Genomic DNA, 24,269 nt, shown 5'->3' with positions numbered 1-24,269 from the left:
ACATCTACTAGCTTTAACATGGGCAAATTACTTTACCTTTTTGATCCTATAAAATGTAGGTGATACCTACCTCATAGAATTGTTTGGATGAATTTAAATGAGATAATATTAAAAGAATGTAGTGTATGGTACTGGGACATGGTGAGTACTGAAATGTTAATTCCTTTGTGTCTTCTATTACAATCAGTTACCACTACAGAAAGAATATAGTGGAGGATGCATTAAAACTTCTATAATAGTCTTGTAATGAATTGTACTCAGGAGAGTTTTTGAAAATTTATAATTTGGGAAGTTATAAAACTTGCTACTTACATCTGAGAGTGGAAATGCCAATAATGAAGAAATATGTATATTTATAATAATAAATAAAATAATATAAATTTAGAGATTTTTATCCTATAAAAAGTGTTTTACTACTTTTTCTAAAACTTACTAATAATAGCTTAGATTAGTTTCAAATACTTCATAGGTATCAACTTATTTAATATTCTTAAGAATTCTGTGAAGTAGTTGCTACTATTTCTTATACTTTATAAATAAGGAAACCGAGGCAGAGAGATTAAGTGCAAAGTCTTACTGACACTAAGTAGGGCTTGGATGCATCTCCTAGAATCTGGTTCTAGAGCCCATGCTTTTCACCACTATGTTAGGCTGCTTCTAAAAGAAATAGGAGTTTTTAACATTGACCCAGTATTCTCATTATTCTAAATACATCTCTCTTTTCCTGCTCATTTATTCAATGAGACATTTTTCTTTTATATTCTTTTAAAAAGCTGTCATGGATGCACTGGTAGAAGATGATATCTGCATTCTGAATCATGAAAAAGCACATAGGAGAGACACAGTGACTCCAATCTCAATATATTCAGGAGATGAATCTGTTGCTTCACATTTTGCCCTTGTCACTGCATATGAAGACATCAAAAAACGACTTAAGGATTCAGAGAAAGAGAACTCTTTCTTAAAGAAAAGAATAAGATTTTTGGAAGAAAAGGTAATTATTATCTTTATTATATTTTATGACTCAAAGAATAATTCAAAATACTTGAAGTTTTAAAAATTTTTCTAACCTGTCTTCCCTGGTTGTACTAAGTTTCCAAGGATAACTCACAGCTAGTCTCAAAATCCAGTACTTCTCATACTGTGCTTCACATATCATGTATGTGGGGAATATTTGTAGAATAGGATTTGGAATATATTTTTCTTGGAATGTATTTTTCCTTTTTTAGATTGCCTTACCTTCATAAACTGTATGTGTTTTATTCAGGATTTTAAAATCTGTGCAAAAGGGCACCTGGGTGGCTCAGTCATTGGGCATCTGCCTTCGGCTCAGGTCATGATCCCAGGGTCCTGTGGGATCGAGTCCCACATCGGGCTCCCTCCTTTGCAGGAAGCCTGCTTCTCTCTTTCCCATTCCCCCTGCTTGTGTTCCCTCTCTCACTGTGTCTCTGTCAAATAAATAAATAAAATCTTAAAAAAAATTAAAAAAATCTGTGCAAAAAATGATATGCCAGCAAAGGAAATTAAATGTCAAAGGAGGAATCTCCTATAACATTGTTCTAATGTTTAAAAACATCTTCAGGATTGACATCTTCTTTACCTCAACATTCTCTTTTGTTCTTGAACACACAGAATAATGCTTTTAACTGATAAATTACCTTTCTCTGTTTACCTTTCTCATGCAGAAACCTGACACTCTTAAATGTTACAGAATATATAAGCTTGATAGTTGATTCCATTATAAATCATCATATCTACTTGGCTTTTTGTACTGGGAAATCTTCATCACTCACCCTTTTATATTTTGAGTTTTAAAAAGTTTTAACTTAATTTTATAAGTTTCTTCAGATTAGATCATTGTATTTGTATTTTATAAACAGCAGCTTCCTCAAAAGGAAAGGAAATAGATTCTTAGCTGCCAAGGAAATGAATTATCTTGTTATTAAAAACTTTAGGATGGGGCTTGGTTTGATTCATCTAGGAGAAATAAAAAGGAAGTCAGTTGTAAAAATCATCATAATTTCCTTATATTCATATACATTGTCTTTAATGGTAATCAAATAAATTTGTGATACAATTGGATAGAGTGAGAAAAGGTAACATTTTGGAGCTTGTAGTTATGCTTATTTTAAAATTAGAAAAATGTGATTTGGTGTAGCTAGCATTGGCAATATTTCTGTACTTTGTGACCAACAATCCTATAATTTCTATTCTGGAATAATACAGTATTTAATGAACTACCACATTCTTTAAAAAGTTAGGTATACCTTAACTTGTCGTTTTTTCTAATGGTGGAAATGAAATACTACTGGCTTGGGAAATCACCTAAGTAGTATAAAAGAATGACGTACTGTTTTAGTATGATGAATTAATATATGTTATAAAACAAAAAATACTGATTAAAAGCATAAAATAGAAGACTTTAAAAATATTTACCTGTACTTTTTTTGCTTTCTTAATCAGTAAGGCTTACTTGTTGGAAGTGAAATGTTTACTTAATTATACTCAAGGCTTTATCACTGCATTACAAAGAAAAGTAAGGTGTGGAGCCATCAGAAGACTGCCTTCTTTTTTATTTGTTTTGTAGAATTCTTTCTTTAAGCTTTCCCTTCTGATTTTATACCATTAGCTTATAGGAGCTCGATTAGACGAAGAAACAAGTTCTGTGGGACGTGAACAAGTGAATAAAGCCTATCATGCCTATCGAGAGGTTTGCATTGATAGAGATAATTTGAAAAGCAAATTGGATAAAATGGTAAGTTGGTTTGAAAACAATCTCTATGTATTGCAAATGAGTTTTCTTCAGGAAGTTTAAAATTAGAAATAAGAGATATACATTTATTAAATAAAAAATTAAAAATATACATCCTTAAGGCAAAAATAGGAATTTTTAATGGTGATATTTATAACTTATTTCTGTACAAAATAAATATATAGTATGTAATGATGTTTAGGAATTAAGTATATCTAACACCACTAACTTATTTTGAAAAATCATGACATGGTAGAATTTGTCAATGTGTTTTTAAAAGAAAAAAAACCAGCGAATAATGTCCTAAATTTGAAAAAGAAAAAGAGAGATTAGTGAAAAACTGGGTTCATTTTCCCACCTTGCCTTTTTTAAAGGCCTAAATCTGTTTTTTTATCTACCTGAAAATTAATATATATCAACCTATAGATTTTATTGAATGTAATTTGGCATTTTCCCTACTTAACTAGAATAAAGACAACTCTGAATCTTTGAAAGTATTGAATGAACAGCTACAATCTAAAGAAGTAGAACTCCTCCAGCTAAGGACAGAGGTGGAAACTCAGCAGGGTATGCCACTTACTTGTTACAAATATAATGGAATCAATATATTTTTCCATTTATGTGTTATATCCATTATCAGTTTTCTATATCTGTATGCTAAGGCCTTAACTTATTTTATAATTTTAGGCTTACATTAATTTCTCTGATCTGCTTTCATCAAAATATCAACTGCTTTAACTTTTCCTTAGATATAGGTTGCACTTTTCCTAGAGAAAATTTGATGGTTTTTATTCAGGGCTAGTTTGTGATGAAGTAGATGAAGAAAGGAGTAGAACTCCATCCTTGTCAAAACGTCTTGCCTGCTGGTATGTCCTGGCTTTTCCTTTCTGCTGAACTTTTGCCTGCTATTTAGACACACTGTCATGGAGTAGTTACAATTACTCTTTTTTTTTTTTTTTTTTAATTTCTGAAGATTGTTAAAATGTGCAGATGAGATGCTGGAGTGAATAATTAGTTCTGGAGCATATGGCTATTGGCCTGTTCCCATGAACATTCTGATGAGACAAGCTGAAGAGTAGGTCTCTGAGAGAGACCTTTTGATAGGAGTTTGAGATGAGCTCTCTTACAGTAGCTGGTTGGGGCTTTTTCTAGATAGACTAAAGAACTAAGTCAAAGGTAATTCAGTATCCAGTTGTATTGAGTTTCTACAGCAGATATTTATGAATAAATTGTTTTGACATCATGTTCTAGGCCTGATTGTTATACTTTATACTCTGAGGGGACTAGATGGAGTAATTAGAGACATGAGCTTCAGTTTCCTCACTTCATTTAATTATCACTGTCTTAACCTTGACTTATATATTATTGACTTGTCAACAGTTTTAGCATGTGTTTGATTAGTGTTATATATTTTAAAGTTCCAGACTGACAAACTTGTACTTTAACCTAAACAGAAAGTCAGGGGTAGTGGTGATTAATACATTCTGAAACAAGATTGGTAGGTTTCTTATTCTCATTAGCATAGATCTTTGAAAGTAATTACTGTTTTTAAAAAACTGTTAGTTGTGCATCTTTTGTATTAGTTTTTGTATTACCTACATTTTACTGGTATAACCTTTATGGAATTACAACAGATATAGAAGGCAAAAATAATAGTTAATGTCCATCCTTTTTTTAGTGATGAGGAATTTAAATCCACCTTCATCAAACTGGGAGGTGGAAAAGTTGAGCTGTGACCTGAAGATCCATGGTTTGGAACAAGAGCTGGAACTGTTGAGGAAAGAATGTAGTGACCTCAAAATACAGCTACAAAAAGCCAAACAAACGGTACTACAGAATTATTAAATTGAGAAATTCAGTATTCTGTGTATGCTATCTCTAGGATTTATAACTAAAGATTAAATCATAGAGTTAACATATAACTACCTGGAGAGTTACATTCTCTGAAAAATTTACCTTTATCTTCCCTTTTAATCATTTTGTCTAAAATTTGATATACTGTATACTTCTAGCATAATCCCCGAATTATATAATTTTATTGTTTTAAAAAACTCATTTTAAAAAAGCTTACTAGTTCATTTATTAATTTATTAAAGCTGTTCTTTTTAAACTCCTTTTCCTTCAGTTTCCTTAAGTCATTTTTTTCTGTAAAGTTTTTAAGTTTATCATTTTAACTTAATAATTTGATTAATATAGACACCACAAGAGGCAACTTAGTTTTTAGAACTCTTAAAAAGAAAAGAAAAAACTTGACAGAGTCTACTAATTTTCAAAGGTCTCATTACTTTTGGGCAACTTCAATTTTCAGCAAATAGCTGAATTTTAAGAATTGGGGGGAAAAAGTAAAAACAACCGTGCTGAGCTACTGAAGTATGGTTAGCCTGAAGTCATCCACTGAAACACAAGTTGCCTTTCAGGTCCTCACCAGGTCTGTTCACTAATACTTTACATTGGGTTCTAACAGAGTTGAATACAAGTTTTTAGATGTCATGACAGTACTGAAGAGAAAAAGCAGAAATGGTAGAGAAAAAGAGTAGTGTGAGAGCAGTGTACCAAATGCAAAGTTTAAAATAGTTGTTATAAGAAAAGTTTAGTAGTCTAGAGTCAAACAGCCATTATATGCATTCATGTATTTTAAATAAGTTAACCAGTTAGATAATTATTTCTCAACTGTTTTACTAATCACAGCATTCTAACCCCATTGAGGAACTGTGTCACCTACCCCAGGTTCCTTTTGGGATGCCAATACCTAAAAAGACACTACTTCCTATTTTCCCTGATTGCCAGCCAGGACACTGCTCCTGAATCCCAACTGTCCTGACATCCTGCCTGACAGCCAGGCATTAAGAATAATACAGCATTCCACCTTGGCCTTAGCCAAATGAATTCTTCTGAACTGGACAATGAGAACTTGTTTTCAAGCCCCCAGACCTGATAAAGGGGAAACACTATAGAGATTACTGTTAGTTCCTATTAGGGCAAAATACTTTTTTTCCTACTTAACATCTGAAGTTAATTTCTGCAGTTACATACAGTTCCTTCAAAGGCTTCCTGCATCCTAGCCCACAAGCTTAGGTGCCATAGCCCCTGAGAAGCTAGCTAGCTGGCTGGCTGGCTGATGTACTTTCTTGTTTATTTATGTACATTTTTCTTAATTTTAATTTTTAAAAATATTTTAATTCCAGTGTAACGTACAGTGTTAGTTTCAGGTGTACACTATAGTGATTCAGCAGGGTCAGGCCTGGTTAGTATTTGGATGGGAGCAATTCTATACTAACTGCTCATCATGATAAGTGTACTCTTAATCTCCTTCACATATTTGACCCATCCCCCCCACCTCCCCTTTGGTGTAACCATCTAGTCATTCTTTATAGTTAAGAGTCTGTTTTTTGGTTTGTCTCTTTTTTACTTTGTTCATTTGTTTTTTATTCTACATGTGAGTGAAATCACGGTATTGGTCTTTATCTGACTGACTTACTTTGCTTATTTGCATTATACTCTCTAGATTCATCCATGTTGTTGCAAATGGCAGGATTCCATTCTTTTTATGGCTGAGTAATAGTCCCCTTGTGTGTGTGTGTGTGTGTGTGTGTGTGTGTGTATATGTATACACACACACACACACTCATGGTAATTCTGTTTTTAACTTTTTGAGGAACTTCCAGACTATAAAGTGGATTACACCAGTTTGCATTCTCACTGACATGCATGTGGGTTCCTTTTTTTCCTCATCCTCGTCAATACTTGTCTCTTGCGTTTTTTGATTTTAGCCATTCTGATAGGTGTCAAGGTGATATCTCATTGTAGTTTTGATTTGCATTTTCCCGATGATGAGTTATGTTGAGCATCTTTTCGTGTGTCTTTTGGCTATCTGTATATCTTCTTTGAACAGATGCCTATTCAGGTCCTCTGCCCATTTTTTTTTTTTATTATGTTATGTTAATCACCATACACTACATCATTAGTTTTTGATGTAGTATTCCATGATTCATTGTTTGCGTATAACACCCAGTGCTCCATTCAGTACGTGCCCTCTTTAAAACCTGGAAGTCAGTCCTTTGCCCATTTTTAATTAGATTGTTTTTTAGGTGTTGACTTGTGTAAGTTCTTTATATGTTTAGACTTGTGTAAGTTCTTTATATGTTTTGAATTCTAACCCTTTATCAGATATGTCATTTGCCAGTATCTTCTCCCATTCAATAGGTTGTCTTTTAGTTTTGTTGATTGTTTCCTTTGCTGTGCAGAAGCTTTTTATTTTGATGTAGTCCCAATTTATGTTTGCTTTTGTTTCCTTTTCCCAAGGAGACATATCTAAAACAATGTTGCTAAGGCCAATGACAAAGAGATTACTGCCTATGTTGTCTTCTGGTTTTATGGTTTCAGGTCTCACATTTAGGTCTTTAATCCATTTTGAGTTTATTTTTGTGTATGGTGTAAGAAAGTGGTGCAGTTTCATTCTTTTGCATATAGCTGTCCAATTTTCCCAAAACCATTTGTTGAAGAGATTGTCTTTTCCCCATTGCATATTCTTGCCTCTTTTTTCATAGATTAATTGGCCATATAGGCATGGGTTTATTTCTCAGTTCTCTGTTCGGTCTGTTTTTGTGGCAGTACTGTACTGTTTTGATTACTACAGCTTTGTAGTATATCTTGAAATCTGGGATTGTGCTATCTCCAGCTTTGTTCTTCTTTCTCAAGATTGCTTTGGGTATTCAGGGTCTTTTGTGGTTCCATACAAATTTTAGTATAATGTGTCTAGTTCTGTGAAAAGTACTCTTGGTATTTTGATAGGGATTGCATTAAATCTGTAAATGGCTTTGGGTAGAATGAACATTTTAACAGTTTGTTCTACCAATCCATGAGCATGGAGTATCTTTCCATTTGTTTGTGTCATCTTCAATTTTTTTCATCAGTGCCTTAGAGTTTTCAGAGTATAGGTATTTCACTTACTTGGTTAAGTTTATTCCTAGGTATTTTATTATTTTTGATGTAGTTGTAAATAGGATTGTTTCCTTAATTTCTTCCTGCTACTTCATTATTAGTGTATAGACATGCAACAGATTTCTATATATTGATTTTGTGTCCTGCAGCTTTACTGAATTCATTTATCGGTTTTAGTAGCTTTTTGGTGGTCTTTTCAGGTTTTCTACATATAGTATTCTGTCATCTGCAAGCAGTGGTAAGTTTTGCTTCTTCCTTACCAATTTGAATGCCTTTTTGTTTTCTTGTCTGATTGCTGTGGCTGCCATTTCCAGTACCGTGTTGAATAAAAGTGGTGAAAGTGGACATCCTTGTCTTGTTCCTGACCTTAGGGGGGAAGCTCTCCATTTTTCCCTCTTGAGTATTATGTTAGCTATGAGTTTTTCATAAAAGGCCTTTATAATGTTGTGGCATGTATCTTCTATACCTACTTTGTTGAAGGTTTTTATCATGAACAGATATTGAATTTTGTCAAATGCTTTTTCTGCATCTATTGGAATGATCATATGGTTTTTATCCTTTCTCCTGTTCATGTGATGTAGCACATTGATCGATTTGGGAATATGGAACCACCCTTGCTTCCCAGGAATAAATTCTCCTTGATCACGGTGAATGATTTTTTTTTTAATGTATTGTTGGATTTGGTTTGCTAGTATTTTGTTGAGGATTTTTGCAGCTGTGTTCATCAGTGATATTGGCCTGTAGTTCCCTTTTTTTGTAGTATCTTTATCTGGTTTTGGTATCAGGGTAAGGCTGGCCTTGTATAATGAATTTGGAAGCTTTCCTTTCTCCTCAAATTTTTGGAAGTTTGAGAGGAATAGGTATTAATTCTTTAAATGTTTGGTATAATTTGCCTGTGAAGCCATCTGGTCCTGGACTTCTGTTTGTTGGTAATTTTTTGATTATTTAATTTCATTGCTGGTAGTTGGTCTGTTCAAATTTTCTATTTCTTCCTGATTCTCTTGGGAGATTGTATGTTTGTAGGAATTTCTCCCATTTCTTCTAGGTTTCCTAGTTTGTTGGCATATTATTTTTCATAATATTCTCTTATAATCCTGGGTATTTCTTGTATATGTTTCCTCTTACTGCTTTTAAAATTTATCTTTGTCACTACTTTTTGCCATTTTAGTTACTCTGTGTCTTGCTGTGGACCTCTTGGGATGGGGGGCTTTCTGTGCCTACTGTATCTGGATTTCTGTTTCTTCCCCCAGATTTGGGAAGTTTTCAGCTCTTCAGCTTTTCTGCCTCCTTTCTTTCTCTTCTTTTTGTGGGGTAATTAGGCCCTTCTGGGTTTTCAAAGCCAAATGTTACAGGGATTCGTTTTCCCTGTATGTGTTCCCCATACCTGGGGTGCCTAGTGTGAGGGTCTGTTTTTCTTCCTTCTCTGTGCCAGTGGTGTCCCTCCCTTCTGCAGACAGTCCTTTGGGTGGGTGTGTTTAGCTCCTGCCTGCTATTCCTGCCTCTTCAGATTGGCCGCCTCTTTACTTTTTGCCATGGAGCGTCTGTTCTGTAAGTTCTTTGGGTTATTGACACTGATGTGGATGTTACCTGGCTGTATCTGTGGAACGAGGTGAGCATAGGATCCTTCTCCTCTGCCATCTTCTTTAAAAAAAAAAAAAAAAAAAAAGACCTCTAAAGATTTTATTTAATTGAGAGCATGAGACAGGGGGAAGGGCAGAGGGAGAAGCAGACTACCTGCTGAACAGAGAGCCCAACGCGGTCCTCAGTCCTAGGCCCTGATCATGACCTGAGCTGAAGGCAGATGCTTAACTGACTGAGCCACCCAGGTGCCCCTAGAGGCTTTTTTTTTTTTTTAAAGATGTGATTGCAAGAAAGATCTGTACCTGGAAGCTCTGAATTATAATTGTCAGTAAATAGATTTTCCTTGAAAGGAAAATGATAGCTTTTTACGTAATGGATATTTCCTTATAGAGTAGGTAGCAGTACCATGTAAAAAAATTGGCTTATAATTATGGTGTTGCTTATTAACTGTGTAACATTAGGAATATCATTTACTTCTTCTGAACTTGTTTTCTTTAAAGGAGACTTTTAAATATGTCTTTTCCATAAAGGTTAGATAACATATAACACATTTAGCACAATGCCTAGTATATAGTGTATTCAGTAAGTCAGTGTGTTTCAAAAGAACTTAAGGTAATCCAGAAAAGCAGTACTGTTAAGAGGGTGTGTGTATTACAGTTCAGTTCTTATTAGTTACTCTTTCCCACTAGATGGTGCTAGGGGATTTGCTTTTAGTTTAATTTATCTATCATAAATCATAGAGACATTTGAAGGTAGAAGAAACTTTAGAAATTTTTCATTTACTGCTGAAATGGCATCTGAAAGACTAAGAAACGAGTTTAATAAAATTGTTTTAAAAAATTTAAGGGGTGCCTGGGTGGCTCAGTTGTTAAGCGTCTGCCTTTGGCTCGGGTCATGATCTCCAGGGTCCTGGGATCGAGCCCCGTATCGGGCTCCCTGCTCAGTGGGAAGCCTGCTTTTCCCTCTCCCGGTCCCCCTGCTTATATTCCTGCTCTTGCTGTCTCTCTCTGTCAAATAAATAAAATCTTTAAATAAATAATAAAATTTAAGACTTAGTTCTCACCCTCATAGGAACTTCTTTGACAGGGTGAGGGAGGGATTTAAAATTTAAAAATGCCCACAACTAAGATAAAGAAATGAACCAGGAAAAGGAAGACTGGAATGCTCAAAATAAACTTATCAGAGGTTCCAAGTTGAAATCTTGATGTTGTGAGATGTATACTTTTAAATTTTGTTCAAAGGTATTGCTGATCAGAGTCCCCTTGGATTTGGGAATCAGAGAGCAAGTCGCAGAAAAAATTATGTTCACTTTATTAATCTTATATCTACTGTAGCCATATTTACAAATACTTCTGAGGTGGTATTTTCTGTGAAATATTTTATAACATCTTTTAAAGTGTGAAATAGCATCCCTACATGGATATAATAATGAGGGTTTTTTTGGAGGGGGGGTTACTCGGTAGATTACTGTTTGGTATTAATGAGATCAATGAGATAATGAGCGTCAGTTCCACTTATGGCCCTTTTAAACTTCCCCCCAGTATTCCAGTCATTTATATTCAGAAAAGTTGATCCTTTGGAAAAAAAGACACTAGGGCCAAAGAAATTTAGAAAACACTGGATCTTTAAAATGGAGTTTTTGTAGAGGTCTCAGGTACCTATTAATAGCCCATTTAGTGATTCACAATGTGCTGTTATCTATACCAAAGGTTCTGAGAAGTCCTAAAGTGTAGGAACCTATTTAAGTTGAACAGTGTTTCCCAATATTTTGTAACCATGGGCCCCTGTATATGTGAAATTTCCACATCATAAGGCACTAGTTGGGAAACAGATCTATACTTCTTAACAATTACAACTTTAATTTTTTTTTTTAAACAAATAATAGGATCAATCTCAGGAAGACAATCTGAAGAGCAGCGATCTCCAAAGACTGAGCATTTCAAGGTATGAACATTCTTCAACATTCAGAAATAGCATATTCTTTTGTAGGCCACTTTGTATAGCTTACCTAGATTTCTGTTATGATTTAACCTTAAAAGCGAATGGATAGTATTTGGGTACTGCATGTAATCTCTGACCACAGTGGATTTATGAAAAACATTTAACTGCTCTTCAACAGTTGGCTTGAACTTTAGTAAAAAGGTATATATTGTGAGGCCTCAATATTTTAGATAGGGCTTTAGGGAGCTAGCTGTGTAGAAAGTATTCTGTAATCCTGATTTTGCATGAAGAATTATACATTTCCATATACAGTAATACCATCTTGTCCTAAGGGCATACTTGGACCACCTTAGTCTTTGGTATAACATGAATTTTAAGAGAACTGTCCTCCTAGGGTAAAAACAAAAGTATCTATAAGTGTTCATGTATATTACTTTAAGACGTCATTTTTATTTAAGTAACATGTACTGTGTTTCGAATTATCTTATTTTACATCCCTTCTGTATATGGATTCTTTCATCCAATGAAAAATAGTGAGTTGACTTCATTATTGGATCATTTGGCTTCTAGTTTACTAGTCAAAAGTAAATAATGTGAAATGGCTCCTTCCTATTCCTATCAAAAAACCTAATTGAGAGAAATGAGCAACTAGGGCAAACAATTTGAAGATTGCAGCCAATTTTCTAGATCCAGGGGATAGGCAAACTTTTTCTGTAAGGGACCAGCATATTTAGGCCTTGTGGGTCATAACACATCTCTCTTGCAACTATTAAACTCTGCCATTTGGACAGTTCTTCTGTTATGCCTTCAAGTTTCATCTAACTTTACCAGCAAGGAAGTTTTTCCTTTTTAAACAGTGTGTCTAGGTCAGTGTCCATGTAAATTATTTCTGAAAGTTGTGTTTAAGATATATTTATTTATCTTAGAAAGGCGTATGTGTGAGCAGGGGAGGGGCAGAGGGAGAGGGGAAGCGGACTTCCCACCAAGCATGGATCCCGACACAGGGCCTCTGTCTCACCACCATGAGATCATGACCTGAGCCGAAACCAAGAGTTGGATGCATAACCAACTGAGCCACCCAGGCACCCCATATTTCTGAAAGTTTTCTTTATCAAAATTATCTTTTCTCCTGTCAACCCAGGTTTCCCCTCATTTTGTTGTATTTATCAGTTTTATAAGCCTCTTCAAACCATTTTTGGATAGAATCAGAGTACATCAAATGAAAGGGCTATATGTATATTGTGTATTAGGGATACGTGATACAGAATGAGACTTCTGCTTCCATTCATGGGAAATTTTACATAATTTGATTTACATCTACTGAGAATAACTCAAAAAGCTGCCTCTGCCCCCAAATGTCTTTAAAGACATCATATAACTAACAAGATAATGAGGGATCTCTACACCAGGATTTAAGAGGACAAAGGTACAAGGAGATGAGTCTAGTTTTTGAGGCTACCCAAGTCTATGTAATTTTGGCTTCAGAGTGCAGTTTTGAATTCTCTAAAGCTTAGTATTAACTCAGAGTATCAGCTGAGAGAAACAGTTTTTAGAAAGATTTGCCTTAAGTTCTTCACTTTGAGAGTTACTTGTCTGCTAAAAGAACTGTATAATTAAAGCATGTCCTAATGGCTCCACTAGTGCTCAAAGTATACTTATGGTTTTATACAGGTTGGTTTGCATTTATTTTATGTAAACAGTATGAATTGCAAAACTAATTAGGTTTCCCTTTTTTGGTTAGTAACTAGAAACTAATAACCAAATTTGTATCTTATTCCTTGGTAAACTTTTTATCACGCATTTTTATGTTAGCCTCATAGCTAACTGCTATGAGCTAGCTGCATTTTATCTTGTTTTTCCTTCACCTTACCGTTTATACCTATTCCCAGTTTATAGTCCTGTGTTTTATTGATATTTTTAAGTTACCTCATCACTTTTAAGTGGAACAATTCAGATGTAAGTTTACTACATTAGCAAAAATGTACATAGGAATGTTTCCACAAAACTTTTAAGTTCAAGTTTATATATTTTTAAGGCTTTTTTTTTTTTTAAAGATTTTATTTGAGAGTGAGCAAGAGAGAGAGAGAGAGCATGAGCGGAGGTAGGGGCACAGGGAGGGGGAGAAGCAGACTCTCCTGCTGAGCAGGGAGCCTGATGCGGGGCTCAATCCCAGGACTCTGGGTCATGACCTGAGCCAAAGGCAGACACTTAACCGACTGAGCCACCCAAGAGTCCCAGATTGTTTTTCATTTCTTTGTAAAACACCCTTTTTGGGAAAACTTTTTTTTTTTCATATTTCCTCCATTATATTGCCAGGCAAATGAGGTACCTCATATAGAGTGAAACTTTAGTTGCTGGAGGCCTTTTATATGGTACTTACTGTGTGCAACATCATTTAACAACAGCTCAATCAAATTTGGCCTGTTTCCTGCCAGTGTTCAGTTTGGTGTTAGCTTTAGTTGTTGTTCTTAAACATATCTAGGTATGGAGTAAACTTACATTGTGAACTTCTTAAAATGTAAATCTTTAGGAAATATGGATTAGGTTAGTGTTTTTCAAACCGTGCTGTGTTCCCTTAGTGGTCATGAAACTTTGTGTGTTGAGAGAAGTATTTTATACAACTATTGAATAAAACAGAATAGAACATACCAGATTGTATTAAACATAATAAGGGGGTAAGTATGGTTTCTCATAACTTGTTTTCTTTGGGTTGCAGTGTAAAATGATTCCTTGCTGGGCCTCATAATCAAAAATGTCTAAAAGACTCTTGGTTGTGGGGAATCGCAGTTGTCAAAATACACATTTCTAAATCTTTAGCTCTTGGGTAAGATATCTCATACTTTGATTTTCGTTCCTCTGGGGAATGTTAATAGTTCAGTAAATTTTTTTCAGAAGCTAAAGAAAAACACAAATAGGTGAAGTAAAAAATTAGATTTTTCTTAGACAAGGAATACTCGTTTCACTATTGGAAGAGTTTTGAATGTATAGTGTCAATTAAGAAAACTGGGCTTTTGGGGCACCTGGGTGGCTCAGTCGTTAAGCGTCTGCCTTCAGCTCAGGTCATGATCCCAGGGTCCTGGGATCTGGCTCCATGCATACGGAGCTCCTTGCTTGGCGGGAAGCCTGCTTCTCCCTCTTCCATTCCCCCTGCTTGTGTTCCTGCTCTCGCGCTCTCTCTCTCTGTCAAATAAATAAAATCTTTAAAAAAAATAAAACTGGGCTTTTACACAATTTGACTTCGTAAGCAGGACATGAAATCTGCTTATTCACATATCTCAAAAAGGAGGTATGTTACATTTAAAATTTAGAGGGTTGAAATTTGAGGTTAAGAAGGTTGTGTTGGCAGCCAGCATATTGGAGGTGCTTGGGTAAATGTGTGATGAAGATGATGGTAATAATGATATGAAAAATGTTACCCCAAAAAGGCAGCAAGCAGTCCTTAGACTGGGGATAATTAAAAGATGGTTTTGATCAGCAACATGTTGAGTATGGAGTAAGTTCTCCTGAACCTGTTTCCTCACGTGGAAAATGTGGTTACCCAGCTTGCCAAGTTGGTGTGAGAACATGGTTGAGCATTTATTGTTAGGCATTTCACCCATTTTGTTTCGTCTGTTTTGTTTTGTAGGGTTCTCATTTGGGATGCTTTTTAGTGTTGCATCTCAGTGCTCGTTTTATAGTTTCATACACACACACACACACACATATATATGAATGTAATATGTATGTAATATACACACACCCACCTATACATATATATGCACCTGTGTCATTTAAACCAAAACTTAAATTCATACTCCTGGTTGGTTGGGGAGCTGGGGCACAGCCAGCCTGTACAATTTCAAAAATATCTAGGTAAGTGAAGGTTAATTGGAACTCTGTTGAAGATTTGTGGATGACAGTTTGCCTTTTCCAATCTCACTTAAGTAATGTTTAAGTACTTTGTTCAAATAGAATTTTTTTAACATACTTTGAAGACTATAGGACTTTAAAGTGACTGTTATTACTTTGAAATCCACAAGGGGGAGAGCTTATACTTAGTAATTTTTTTTTTTTTTTTTAAGCTGTAGTTTTTAATCAGGTGACATTAAGGGCAAAGAAAAAGACTTAGATATATGTTAAACTTGGTGACCTAGTTTTTAGTTTAACCTAGTATATAAGCAGTGTTCATTAAATTGAATTGGAAAATGTGTATTAGATACTGCTTTAACACTTCTATTATAATTGTTTTTCTTTTATTTTACATGCTTAGCTATTTTGAATGATTAAATGTGTTTGACATTCTAGGATCCAAACATAGTCTTGGGTATTTGCTTTGCTTTTCTCAAAGTCAGGTACTGATTTACCATCTCATGCCAATAATTAAACACTATTTTTGAACTGTATTATTCATATCATGACTGTCTGCATGAATTAGCACATATACAGCACTTACACTTACTGCTGTGTAATTTAACTCTTTGGAAAGCATACCGAATACCCACAATTGCAACAAGGAACCAACAACTCTTCACACTTAAGACAGGTTCCTATGTGAAACATTCATTGTAGCATACATCTCAGATGTTTACTGGTGAAGTGGAGGTGGTTAACTAATTTTTGTGAAGTAATTATTTCACACTTATCAAAAACCTGCAAAAAGCCCTGTGATTTTTAATAGACTACTGTTTGACAAATGACATTTACAGTAGACTAAAACATGTAGATTTTTCCCAAAAGCAGTATATTCTGCTTCTAGTGAAAGAATTGTAGTCTGAGTGGAATAGAAATATCTGACACACACAAAAAAAAACATATAAGCTTACATTCAGAATGATGGTTTTTGAGTAGGTCTGTTGCATTGTAATTCGAATAGGATGTTAGATTTAGATATCAAGAGTATTATCCCTTGGTTTGTTCAAAGGTTTTTGTGTATAGCTAGATAAAAACTGCCATATTTTCTAACTTGATTTACTTATTAAATTTATGCCAATATCTTTAAGAGGCAGTAACGGTCATTTGAATGCTATGAGATCAGTTGTTTTTATACTTAAAATTTTACATATTCTTGTATAAGCAAAGTAAGAATATATATTGAAGATTTCAGTTTATTTAGTTGGCAATTAAAAGCCAAAAAAAAAAATCATGAATATCTATGTTTAATGGGAGAATGAAACTTTTGCAAATTAGGTTTAAAATAACTAATTTATAACTTCTCAAATTATGAAAATGACTGGCATTTATGAAGTTTGTAATTTCTGTTTCATATAATCCTCTCTCGCTTCTTTTCCCTTACCAGGAAATCATATGGCTCTTCTTGTGCTGTCATGTCACATTGGTTTAGAACCAACAATATGAGACAGCCCAGTCAAACATAAAAGAATGAAATGCATGAAACCTAAATTTTAATGTGGATTTGGGTATATATTCAGTTGATACATTTCAATTCACAATGTCAAAACCAAATAATCAAGAGATAAATACAAATTAAAACTCTATACATGAATGTCACTATTTTTTATCAGATTTGTAAATGAAGGCCATACCCCTTACTTTTATAGTCACAGCACAGCACATGATAGGCTATAATTAATAAGAAACTTGGTTGTAATAATTTTTGTAATACCCTTGTTTAATATAGTTCAATTAATGGCTAGAAATTAGGTCAGTATTCTTATGAATAAGATCTTTTTACTTGTTCTAATGCCCTAATTGTATTTCAGTTATTTAATGAGGAAGTTTTAATTTATATCATCTCAAAACTAATTGGAGCAGAAATGCAGATATGCTCATTTCTATGTTAAAGTCACTCCTTTCTGTCTATAAAATTATAACCATTAACTTTTTTAAAAAAACTGTATTTCAGTGATAATATGCAAAATGCATACTGGGAACTGAAGAGAGAAATGTCTAATTTACATTTGGTGACTCAAGTACAAGCTGAACTACTAAGAAAACTGAAAACCCCAACTACAATCAAGAAAGGCAAGTTAATGTTTGCTGGAAACCACTGATTCCAGCCAAACAGCTTGAAGAGCAACTGGCTATCGTTTCTTATCGAAATTTCATCAGATGATTTTGATAAGCCAAAGTATATATAGTATGTTCACAGTCTACCTATTCTCTGCTTTGGCTTCATTCTCATACTGGTCAACTTCACACATAAAGGTGTTGCTGATGTGTTTTTTTCTTCAGTACTGTATTCTTTTCCCCTTGTGGCTTTTTTTCTCAGCCAAGTGTTGCTTTTGTGTATAAGGCTGAGGTGTTAAGTTAGCTCTAGTTGACCTTTTACCACAACTCCTTCTTATATTAAAAAAAAAAAAAGAGAGAGAGACCAAGACACCAAAAGCTATTTTTCATTACAGTGCTATAGAACATATCAAAGACCTAGCTCTTTAAATTGTTTTGAAAAAAATTACTTTGATGCATTCATTGGGTTCTTTTCATTTGGTAAACTTAATTTTTCTTTCCATAAAGGATAGATTGTTTAGAATGGAGACTAGGCATTATCCCCTTATCCCTTTCAATGAAATGAAAATTTTCATTGGTTTGCTTTTCATATGTAACTGCTTGGCTGACTAAACTTTTTGAGTTTTGGGCTAACATAGTAGTGGCTACTTTGCCAAAGCTATTTTTATACCTCAGAGAAAAATCAGTGCATTTGCACTTATTACATAATAGGTATATTCTGAAAAGTTGTAAATTTGAATGCCTTAAGTTTATTTTAAAGGAATGAGTTGTGACTTTTTATAAAAAATAATCGCCACCACCTAATTTAAAATTATATGCACCTCGTATTACCCCTAAAGAGGGCACAAGAGTATTTTATAAATCTCCTCAGGAGTATTTACTAGGAGGGAAAAAGGAAAACTGAAGTCAAAACTCCTTTCAGTTTCCTGAGAGTTATTTATGAATCAGGCAAACTAATATGGTGCCCTGGCAGGCTCCAACTTAATTTATGGTTCATTTTGCCCTTGAGTTTTTCAAGGGCAGGGTTACATATGAGGCAAATGTATGTCCTTTTAAAAGGAACGCACAATAATTTTGTAGGGAGTTTTCAGTGAGGCTCTTTGTTTATATAATAAATACAATTTCCAAAGAATAATATAGGAGACATGCTCTTTCCGTATTTGAGAATGACTCATTCGTGTGTCCCTTCTGAGCTGAAGGATGAGTTCTTTTGGTGTATCAGACCGTAAATTTTCTAGCACACTACAACAGTGGCAGGCTTAAGACCACCACTCCTTACTGCAGAACTCAGTGCTTTGAGGAATAGAAACAGACTAAATCACCTTTTCTCCTAACCTACAGATCACTCTTGTCCAGAAGTGGAGCACCATTACTTCTATGTCTCCTCTACTCCTGCCCTCTTCCCAAGAAAAAAAGGGAATGAGCTTATTTTACAATGTGGTTCAGTTTCTTACAAAATTATAGATTGAAGTCTTTGTTCTAATTCCTAGCATTCTGTCCTAGTTGGTTGAATTGGAAGGGAAGAGAAGTTCATAAGCTCATACTACCGTTATGCTGGCTATCACTAAATAACAGCTTTAAAGCAATTTGTTTTCTAAGCCATTACGTGTGTACTCAACACATTTTTTTTCCTTGACCTATTACTGTAACCATAGCAGAAATGTGTGTTTATTTAAGAAACAGGATTATTTTATAAATTTTATTCAAACTTTTATCCATAAAAGCCTTCGGATATATATTAAAACTTCATTTAGGCCTCATCAGTTCACAATATAATTATTTCTGAAAAAATTTACTTTTAAAGCACCTATGGAAAAAAGATTTGAATAAGCAAAGGATATATTTAACATTACTTTAGAACAGCTTAGTTTCCACTGACACGTAAATAGTCTACAAATCTTTTCTAGCCACATTAAGAGCCAAAAAGGGGATCCTTCCTGTATTTTAACTTTATTGGTTTCCAGCTTCTTAAACTATGGAATTCTTCATCTTCATTAATAATTCTGTGATATAGGCAAGGCAGGATTACTATGTCAATTTTGCAGACAAGAGAAGTGACACCTGGAAGTAATTAAGTGATTTTAAAGTAAAGTCACAATGTCAGTAAATAGTGATCCAGGATTAGAACTCAGATCATTTTTCATCTGTCGTCAAGTCACAATGCCCCAGTGATCACACTTAGAAATGTTAATTTTATTTCCAGTTCTAGATGTAACCAAATTAATGAAATGTTACGTATTTTATGATCACAAATGCCTTGACAACTGACATTTAGCCTGTGTTTTCTTTTTAGCCTGTGCCCCAGTAGGATGCATGGAAGACCTTGGGAGAGACAGCACAAAACTGCACTTGGCGAATTTTACTGCAACATACAAAAGACATTCCCCCCTCTCACCAAACGGCAAAACTGTTTGCCATACCACATCTTCCCCTTTACCAGGAGATATAAAAGTTTTATCAGAGAAAGCAATTCTCCAATCATGGACAGATAATGAGCGATCCATTCTTCATGATGGTACTAACTTTCAGGAACACAACTCTTACGGCAGAAATTCTCTGGAAGATAATTCTTGGGTATTCCCAAGCCCTCCTAAATCAAGTGAGACAGCATTTGGGGAAACTAAAAATAAAACTTTGCCTTTACCCAACCTGCCACCACTGCATTACTTGGATCAACATAATCAAAACTGTCTTTATAAGAATTAATTCTGAAGAGATTCATGATCTGGTCATGCTCCCTCAGTGGCACTCTCAAGAAATTAACAAACTGAAAGCAGATTTTGATTAAACTTCGCAGAGTTCTTCGGTATATACATTTGCACATACTGTTCCACATTATGTAGTTGATTTTCCAGTACGAAAGAGCACCCTCCAGCTCCATGTTCCGGCTAAGAATCAGACATATGCTACTTATTAATAAACTTAAGGTGTTTCAAAGAGACAATTCTACCTTTGATAGTAATTGTAAATAACAGCCTCTCATAAAGAATGGAATTAAAATTTCTTAGACATGGTTTTATAAAGCATGTGAAATGCCTAAATAACCATTCATAAAAATAAGAGGCCATTAATATCTGAGAAAAACAGTAATAAGTTGCTTTAAGTTGCAAAAAAGAGCAAATGGCAAAATGAATAGGTTATGTTCCTATTGACTTTATATTGCATAAAGATGAAGAGTGCATAAAGTTGAATAGTTATCTCTTACAGGTTATTCCATCTCCATATGCTTATTGTGTTTCAAAGTTTTCAAGACAAAATTTTTTTTAATCACAGTGTTAATACTTGAAGTAATGAAATAGTTGAAAAACTATGTGGTGTGTGAACTATTATAATTCTACAGTATTCAATGAGAAGTAGAAAGAGCACCACAAAGGTTTCAGTTTAAATCTGTGCCTTCAGTGGTCCATAATGAAAATGTAAGTATGTAACTGGATAAAGTAATTTTCTTCAAAGAGTCTATACCTGCTTGTTAATGTAGAGCAACTTATAAATTGTTAGTGTTTTTGAAATGTAACATTTTACTCATTGAGCTAGTGATTTTTCATTAACCAAATTAGGAATTATCATTCTGTAAACCAAATCTGTGCTGTATTGATATAGTACAATCATGAAATGTCCCGACTTTTTGATTCTAAGTGGCCTATCATTTATAAACAAGGATATAACAAGGATGACTTCACACGGAAATCTATCTAAATTCTTGCAGGGTGGTGGTATTAACATATTAGTAATATAATGTATTAGTTGGCTTACACATCTTTTGCCTGAGATAAAGTGTTTCATGTAGGAGGCCTTTATCCTTTTTGATAGACAGTTTCAAATACCTTGAACTCAAAAGAATATCTCAGATCTCTTCTATATTAACTGAATAGCATACATACATAAACAGTGTTCACTGTTCACCAGATATTTTTGTCTTTCTATTATCTTACTCACTTATTCAAGCTTGTCTGTGATTAATGGAATTGGTGTCAGATGCTGGAATTTATTGACCAATGAACACAGCTGACTCCAGGGAGTACAATCTCCTGCCAAGTGATAGAACAAAACCCAATATGCATAAAACAAATACAAGACTCCAGGCTTTAGCTAAAGGAAGCAACTACCTGTGTAATAACAAAGCAGCAGAAACTATTTCTCATGTGGCTGCATAGGCTATATATTCTATCTAATCTCTAATGTAGCTTACTGGTTTGCCTTTTTTTAAACCAAGGTTGGAAACTTTCCTTTGTAAAGAAGTAGTATGCGATAATGGCTTGATTAATGTTTTGAACAATGCCAAGAAATTGTTTAATTAAAATAAATTATTTTTGTTTGAAATTGAAGAGAATGTGAAATACTGTCCTTGCCTATATATTCCAAGGTCAGGTACTAATTGTTAGTTGTTCATTTGATACATATTAACAGGCATTTGTCTTGTTAAACTTCTACTTCTTTTAAGTGGAAAAAATGTTCTTCCATCTGACCAAGAGGGTGGCTATCAAACAGGTATGCTAGAAATCAGTGGTTGTATGTTCTTTACAGTGTAAAGTGCAAAATAAATGATGTGTAGGACTCTTTAGTAAAGATTAACCAAAAACTCTACCTAGCCACAAATTTAAAAATGTGTGCTTTATGATCATCTCCGTTGTACATAAGATTCAAAGAGAAATGAGAATGGCCCATCTGTAGTTGATATCTGAGATGGAAAAAATTTTTTTAAAGATTTAATTGAGGGGGGTGGGAGGGAGAAAGAAAATCTCAAGCAGACTTTCCACTGAGTGCCAAGCCCAACAATGGGGGCCTGGATCCCAGGACCCTGAGATCATGAACTGAAAAATTTTATGTTGAGTTCTTTCATACTGCTTGAAATTTACTCCAAAGGGCTTTCCTTGGAAATTTCTTTAATCTTTAGATTTTTATAACCCAGTTCACATTTCACATAACAGAACAAAGAGAACACAGGTAAGGACAAAAAGCCACTTACTCCTTCCTCGATCTCCCATTAGCGAAAATACAATTTGCATCTTCTCTAAAAGGAAACGGAGACTCTGCCAAAATGGAACCTAATTCCTAAGCAGAGCAGGGACATATCTATGTGAGACAATTAGAAAACCAAGTAAGTAGGGGAAAATTTAGACTTAAATTGAGACCAAATCATGCAAAAACCATAATGATCTGATCCGGAGAGGCTACTTCAACAAGGTGAATCTTCAGGGGAAGAAAATCTGTGCACTGTTTCTTAACAGAAATAGTATCAGCCAGAGGTATGAATGAGCAAGCAAGACAACAAATGAGGCAGCTGTACTAGTCAGAGAAGTAGACAAGTGTGGTGGCTAGGCATGGATATCCTGAAAGCTGTGATAAATGAGTAGCTTCTGACATTACAGAAGAATGAACATATTTATATAACCTACTGTCCAGCACCTGTGGGGAAAGTGACATCTACATAAGTGAATTTTCTACATAAAATTGAAGGTGGCTCCTCTGATTCTCATCCAAATTAGAAATCAGCCACACATTATAAATTTTACCAGCTTTTTAAAGCAACGGCCTTTTCTTAATTTGCACCATTAAAAATAAAAATTAAGGTCCTGTGCTCTAGGAAATGTACCAATACCAAAAGGCCAACAGAAGAATATAGGCTTGTTTACTCCTATGGTATGTGGTCTCTAGGTTTCTATATTTGCTTTGCTTTTATCTGCTCTAGTAATCTTCCTTTTGATCTGTGGCCTGGGAAAATGTGGTTTCTTTGGGTTTCAAGTAAGAGTAAAATAGTTCTTTGAGTGGTTCAGTTGAGTAAAGTATGGAACTTGAACATCACATTGGTTCCTTAGGATCCTATCTGCTTTAAACTAAGTCCTTAAAAACAAAACAAAACAAAAAAAACACCTCATCTATTTTATGGGATTGGGGTCAAAAATCTTGTTCTAGTATGTAGTAATTTCTATTTGTGATTTTAATGAGAACTATATATATATATATAATTTATATATATATATATATATATCCATACATTTTTTTTTATTTACTTGGAAACTGGTTGCCATGGCTATAGTGAAGAGTTAACAGCTCACGGAGGAAAAGGAAAGCAAGTTTTGATATAAAAAAAAGCTCAACCTGGAACCAGATTATTGTACTCGGACAATTTTTTACATTAGCTCCTGAAATCATTAAAATATTTTTGGGGCAGGGCACCTGGGTGGCTCAGTTGGTTAAGCAACTGCCTTCGGCTCAGGTCATGATCCTGGAGTCCCGGGATCGAGTCCCGCATTGGGCTCCCTGCTCTGCGGGGAGTCTGCTTCTCCCTCTGACCCTCTTCCCTCTCATGCTCTCTCTCATTCTCTCTCTCTCAAATAAATAATAAAATAAAATAAAATAAAAAAATATTTTTGGGGCACCTGGGTGACTCAGTCGTTAAGCGTCTGCCTTCGGCTCAGGTCATGATCCCAGGGTCCTCGGATTGAGCCCCGCATTGGGCTCCCTGCTCAGCGGGAAGCCTGCTTCTCCCTCTCCCACTCCCACTCCCCCTGCTTGTGTTCCCTCTCTCGCTGTCTCTCTCTGTCAAATAAATAAAATCTTTAAAAAATATATTTTTTTTTCAGTAGCCAAATTAACAGGTCAAGGAACGTAATAATTCATTTTAGGAAATTTTCCATCAAATATGTAAGTAAAATTAATTCATGTGTAAGTACTTTCTTCATCTGTTTCCAAATAATTTTTTACTACTACTAACAATAACCATTAAAGAGCATTTGCCACATCCGAGGCAGTGTCCTACATACTCTACTTACCTGCAATAGTCCTCACAATAACCGAAAATCATTTCCATGGTTACATAACTAGTAAGTGACACAACCAGGAAGGATTCTGATTCATCACTATTCTGCTATACTGCCTTATTATTAATACCTTTGACGGCTGTCCATTCCTGCTTTCCTTTGGTTACTTCTGGTCCCTATGATTAGCCACTGGACGAAAGTAATATAAGGTCTATATAGAACCCTAAAACTCAGTATCTGTTACAGAACTGTAGTTGTAGAAAAATTTACAAAAAATGCATGATGACCAGGCAGACCGTATCCCATTTCACTATTTACTACTCCCATCTCATTTAATAAAACTTGAC

At 34.7% G+C, this 24,269-nt stretch overlaps 1 protein-coding gene across 1 annotated transcript in view; it reads left to right on the top strand.

The window, feature by feature from the left end:
* AZI2 (5-azacytidine induced 2) overlaps positions 1-21,481 on the top strand; it is a 34,084-nt gene extending 12,603 nt beyond the window's left edge. The window contains exons 2-8 of the mRNA XM_025883271.2: positions 774-994; positions 2,630-2,755; positions 3,220-3,319; positions 4,431-4,579; positions 11,160-11,218; positions 17,058-17,176; positions 19,455-21,481. Of these exons, the coding sequence (XP_025739056.1) occupies positions 779-994; positions 2,630-2,755; positions 3,220-3,319; positions 4,431-4,579; positions 11,160-11,218; positions 17,058-17,176; positions 19,455-19,867 (1,182 nt within the window). The 5' untranslated portion in view covers positions 774-778 and the 3' untranslated portion in view covers positions 19,868-21,481. The remainder of the gene's footprint in view (positions 1-773; positions 995-2,629; positions 2,756-3,219; positions 3,320-4,430; positions 4,580-11,159; positions 11,219-17,057; positions 17,177-19,454) is intronic.
* The last annotated feature ends 2,788 nt before the right edge of the window (positions 21,482-24,269 follow it).

This window comes from Callorhinus ursinus, unplaced genomic scaffold, assembly GCF_003265705.2.
Source record: "Callorhinus ursinus isolate GAN/ISIS: 27379988/994484 unplaced genomic scaffold, GSC_fseal_2.0 scaffold1, whole genome shotgun sequence".
Taxonomy (NCBI): Eukaryota; Metazoa; Chordata; class Mammalia; order Carnivora; family Otariidae; genus Callorhinus; species Callorhinus ursinus.
Note: the sequence above shows the minus strand (reverse complement) of the source record. Positions and strands in the feature narration are given on the sequence as shown.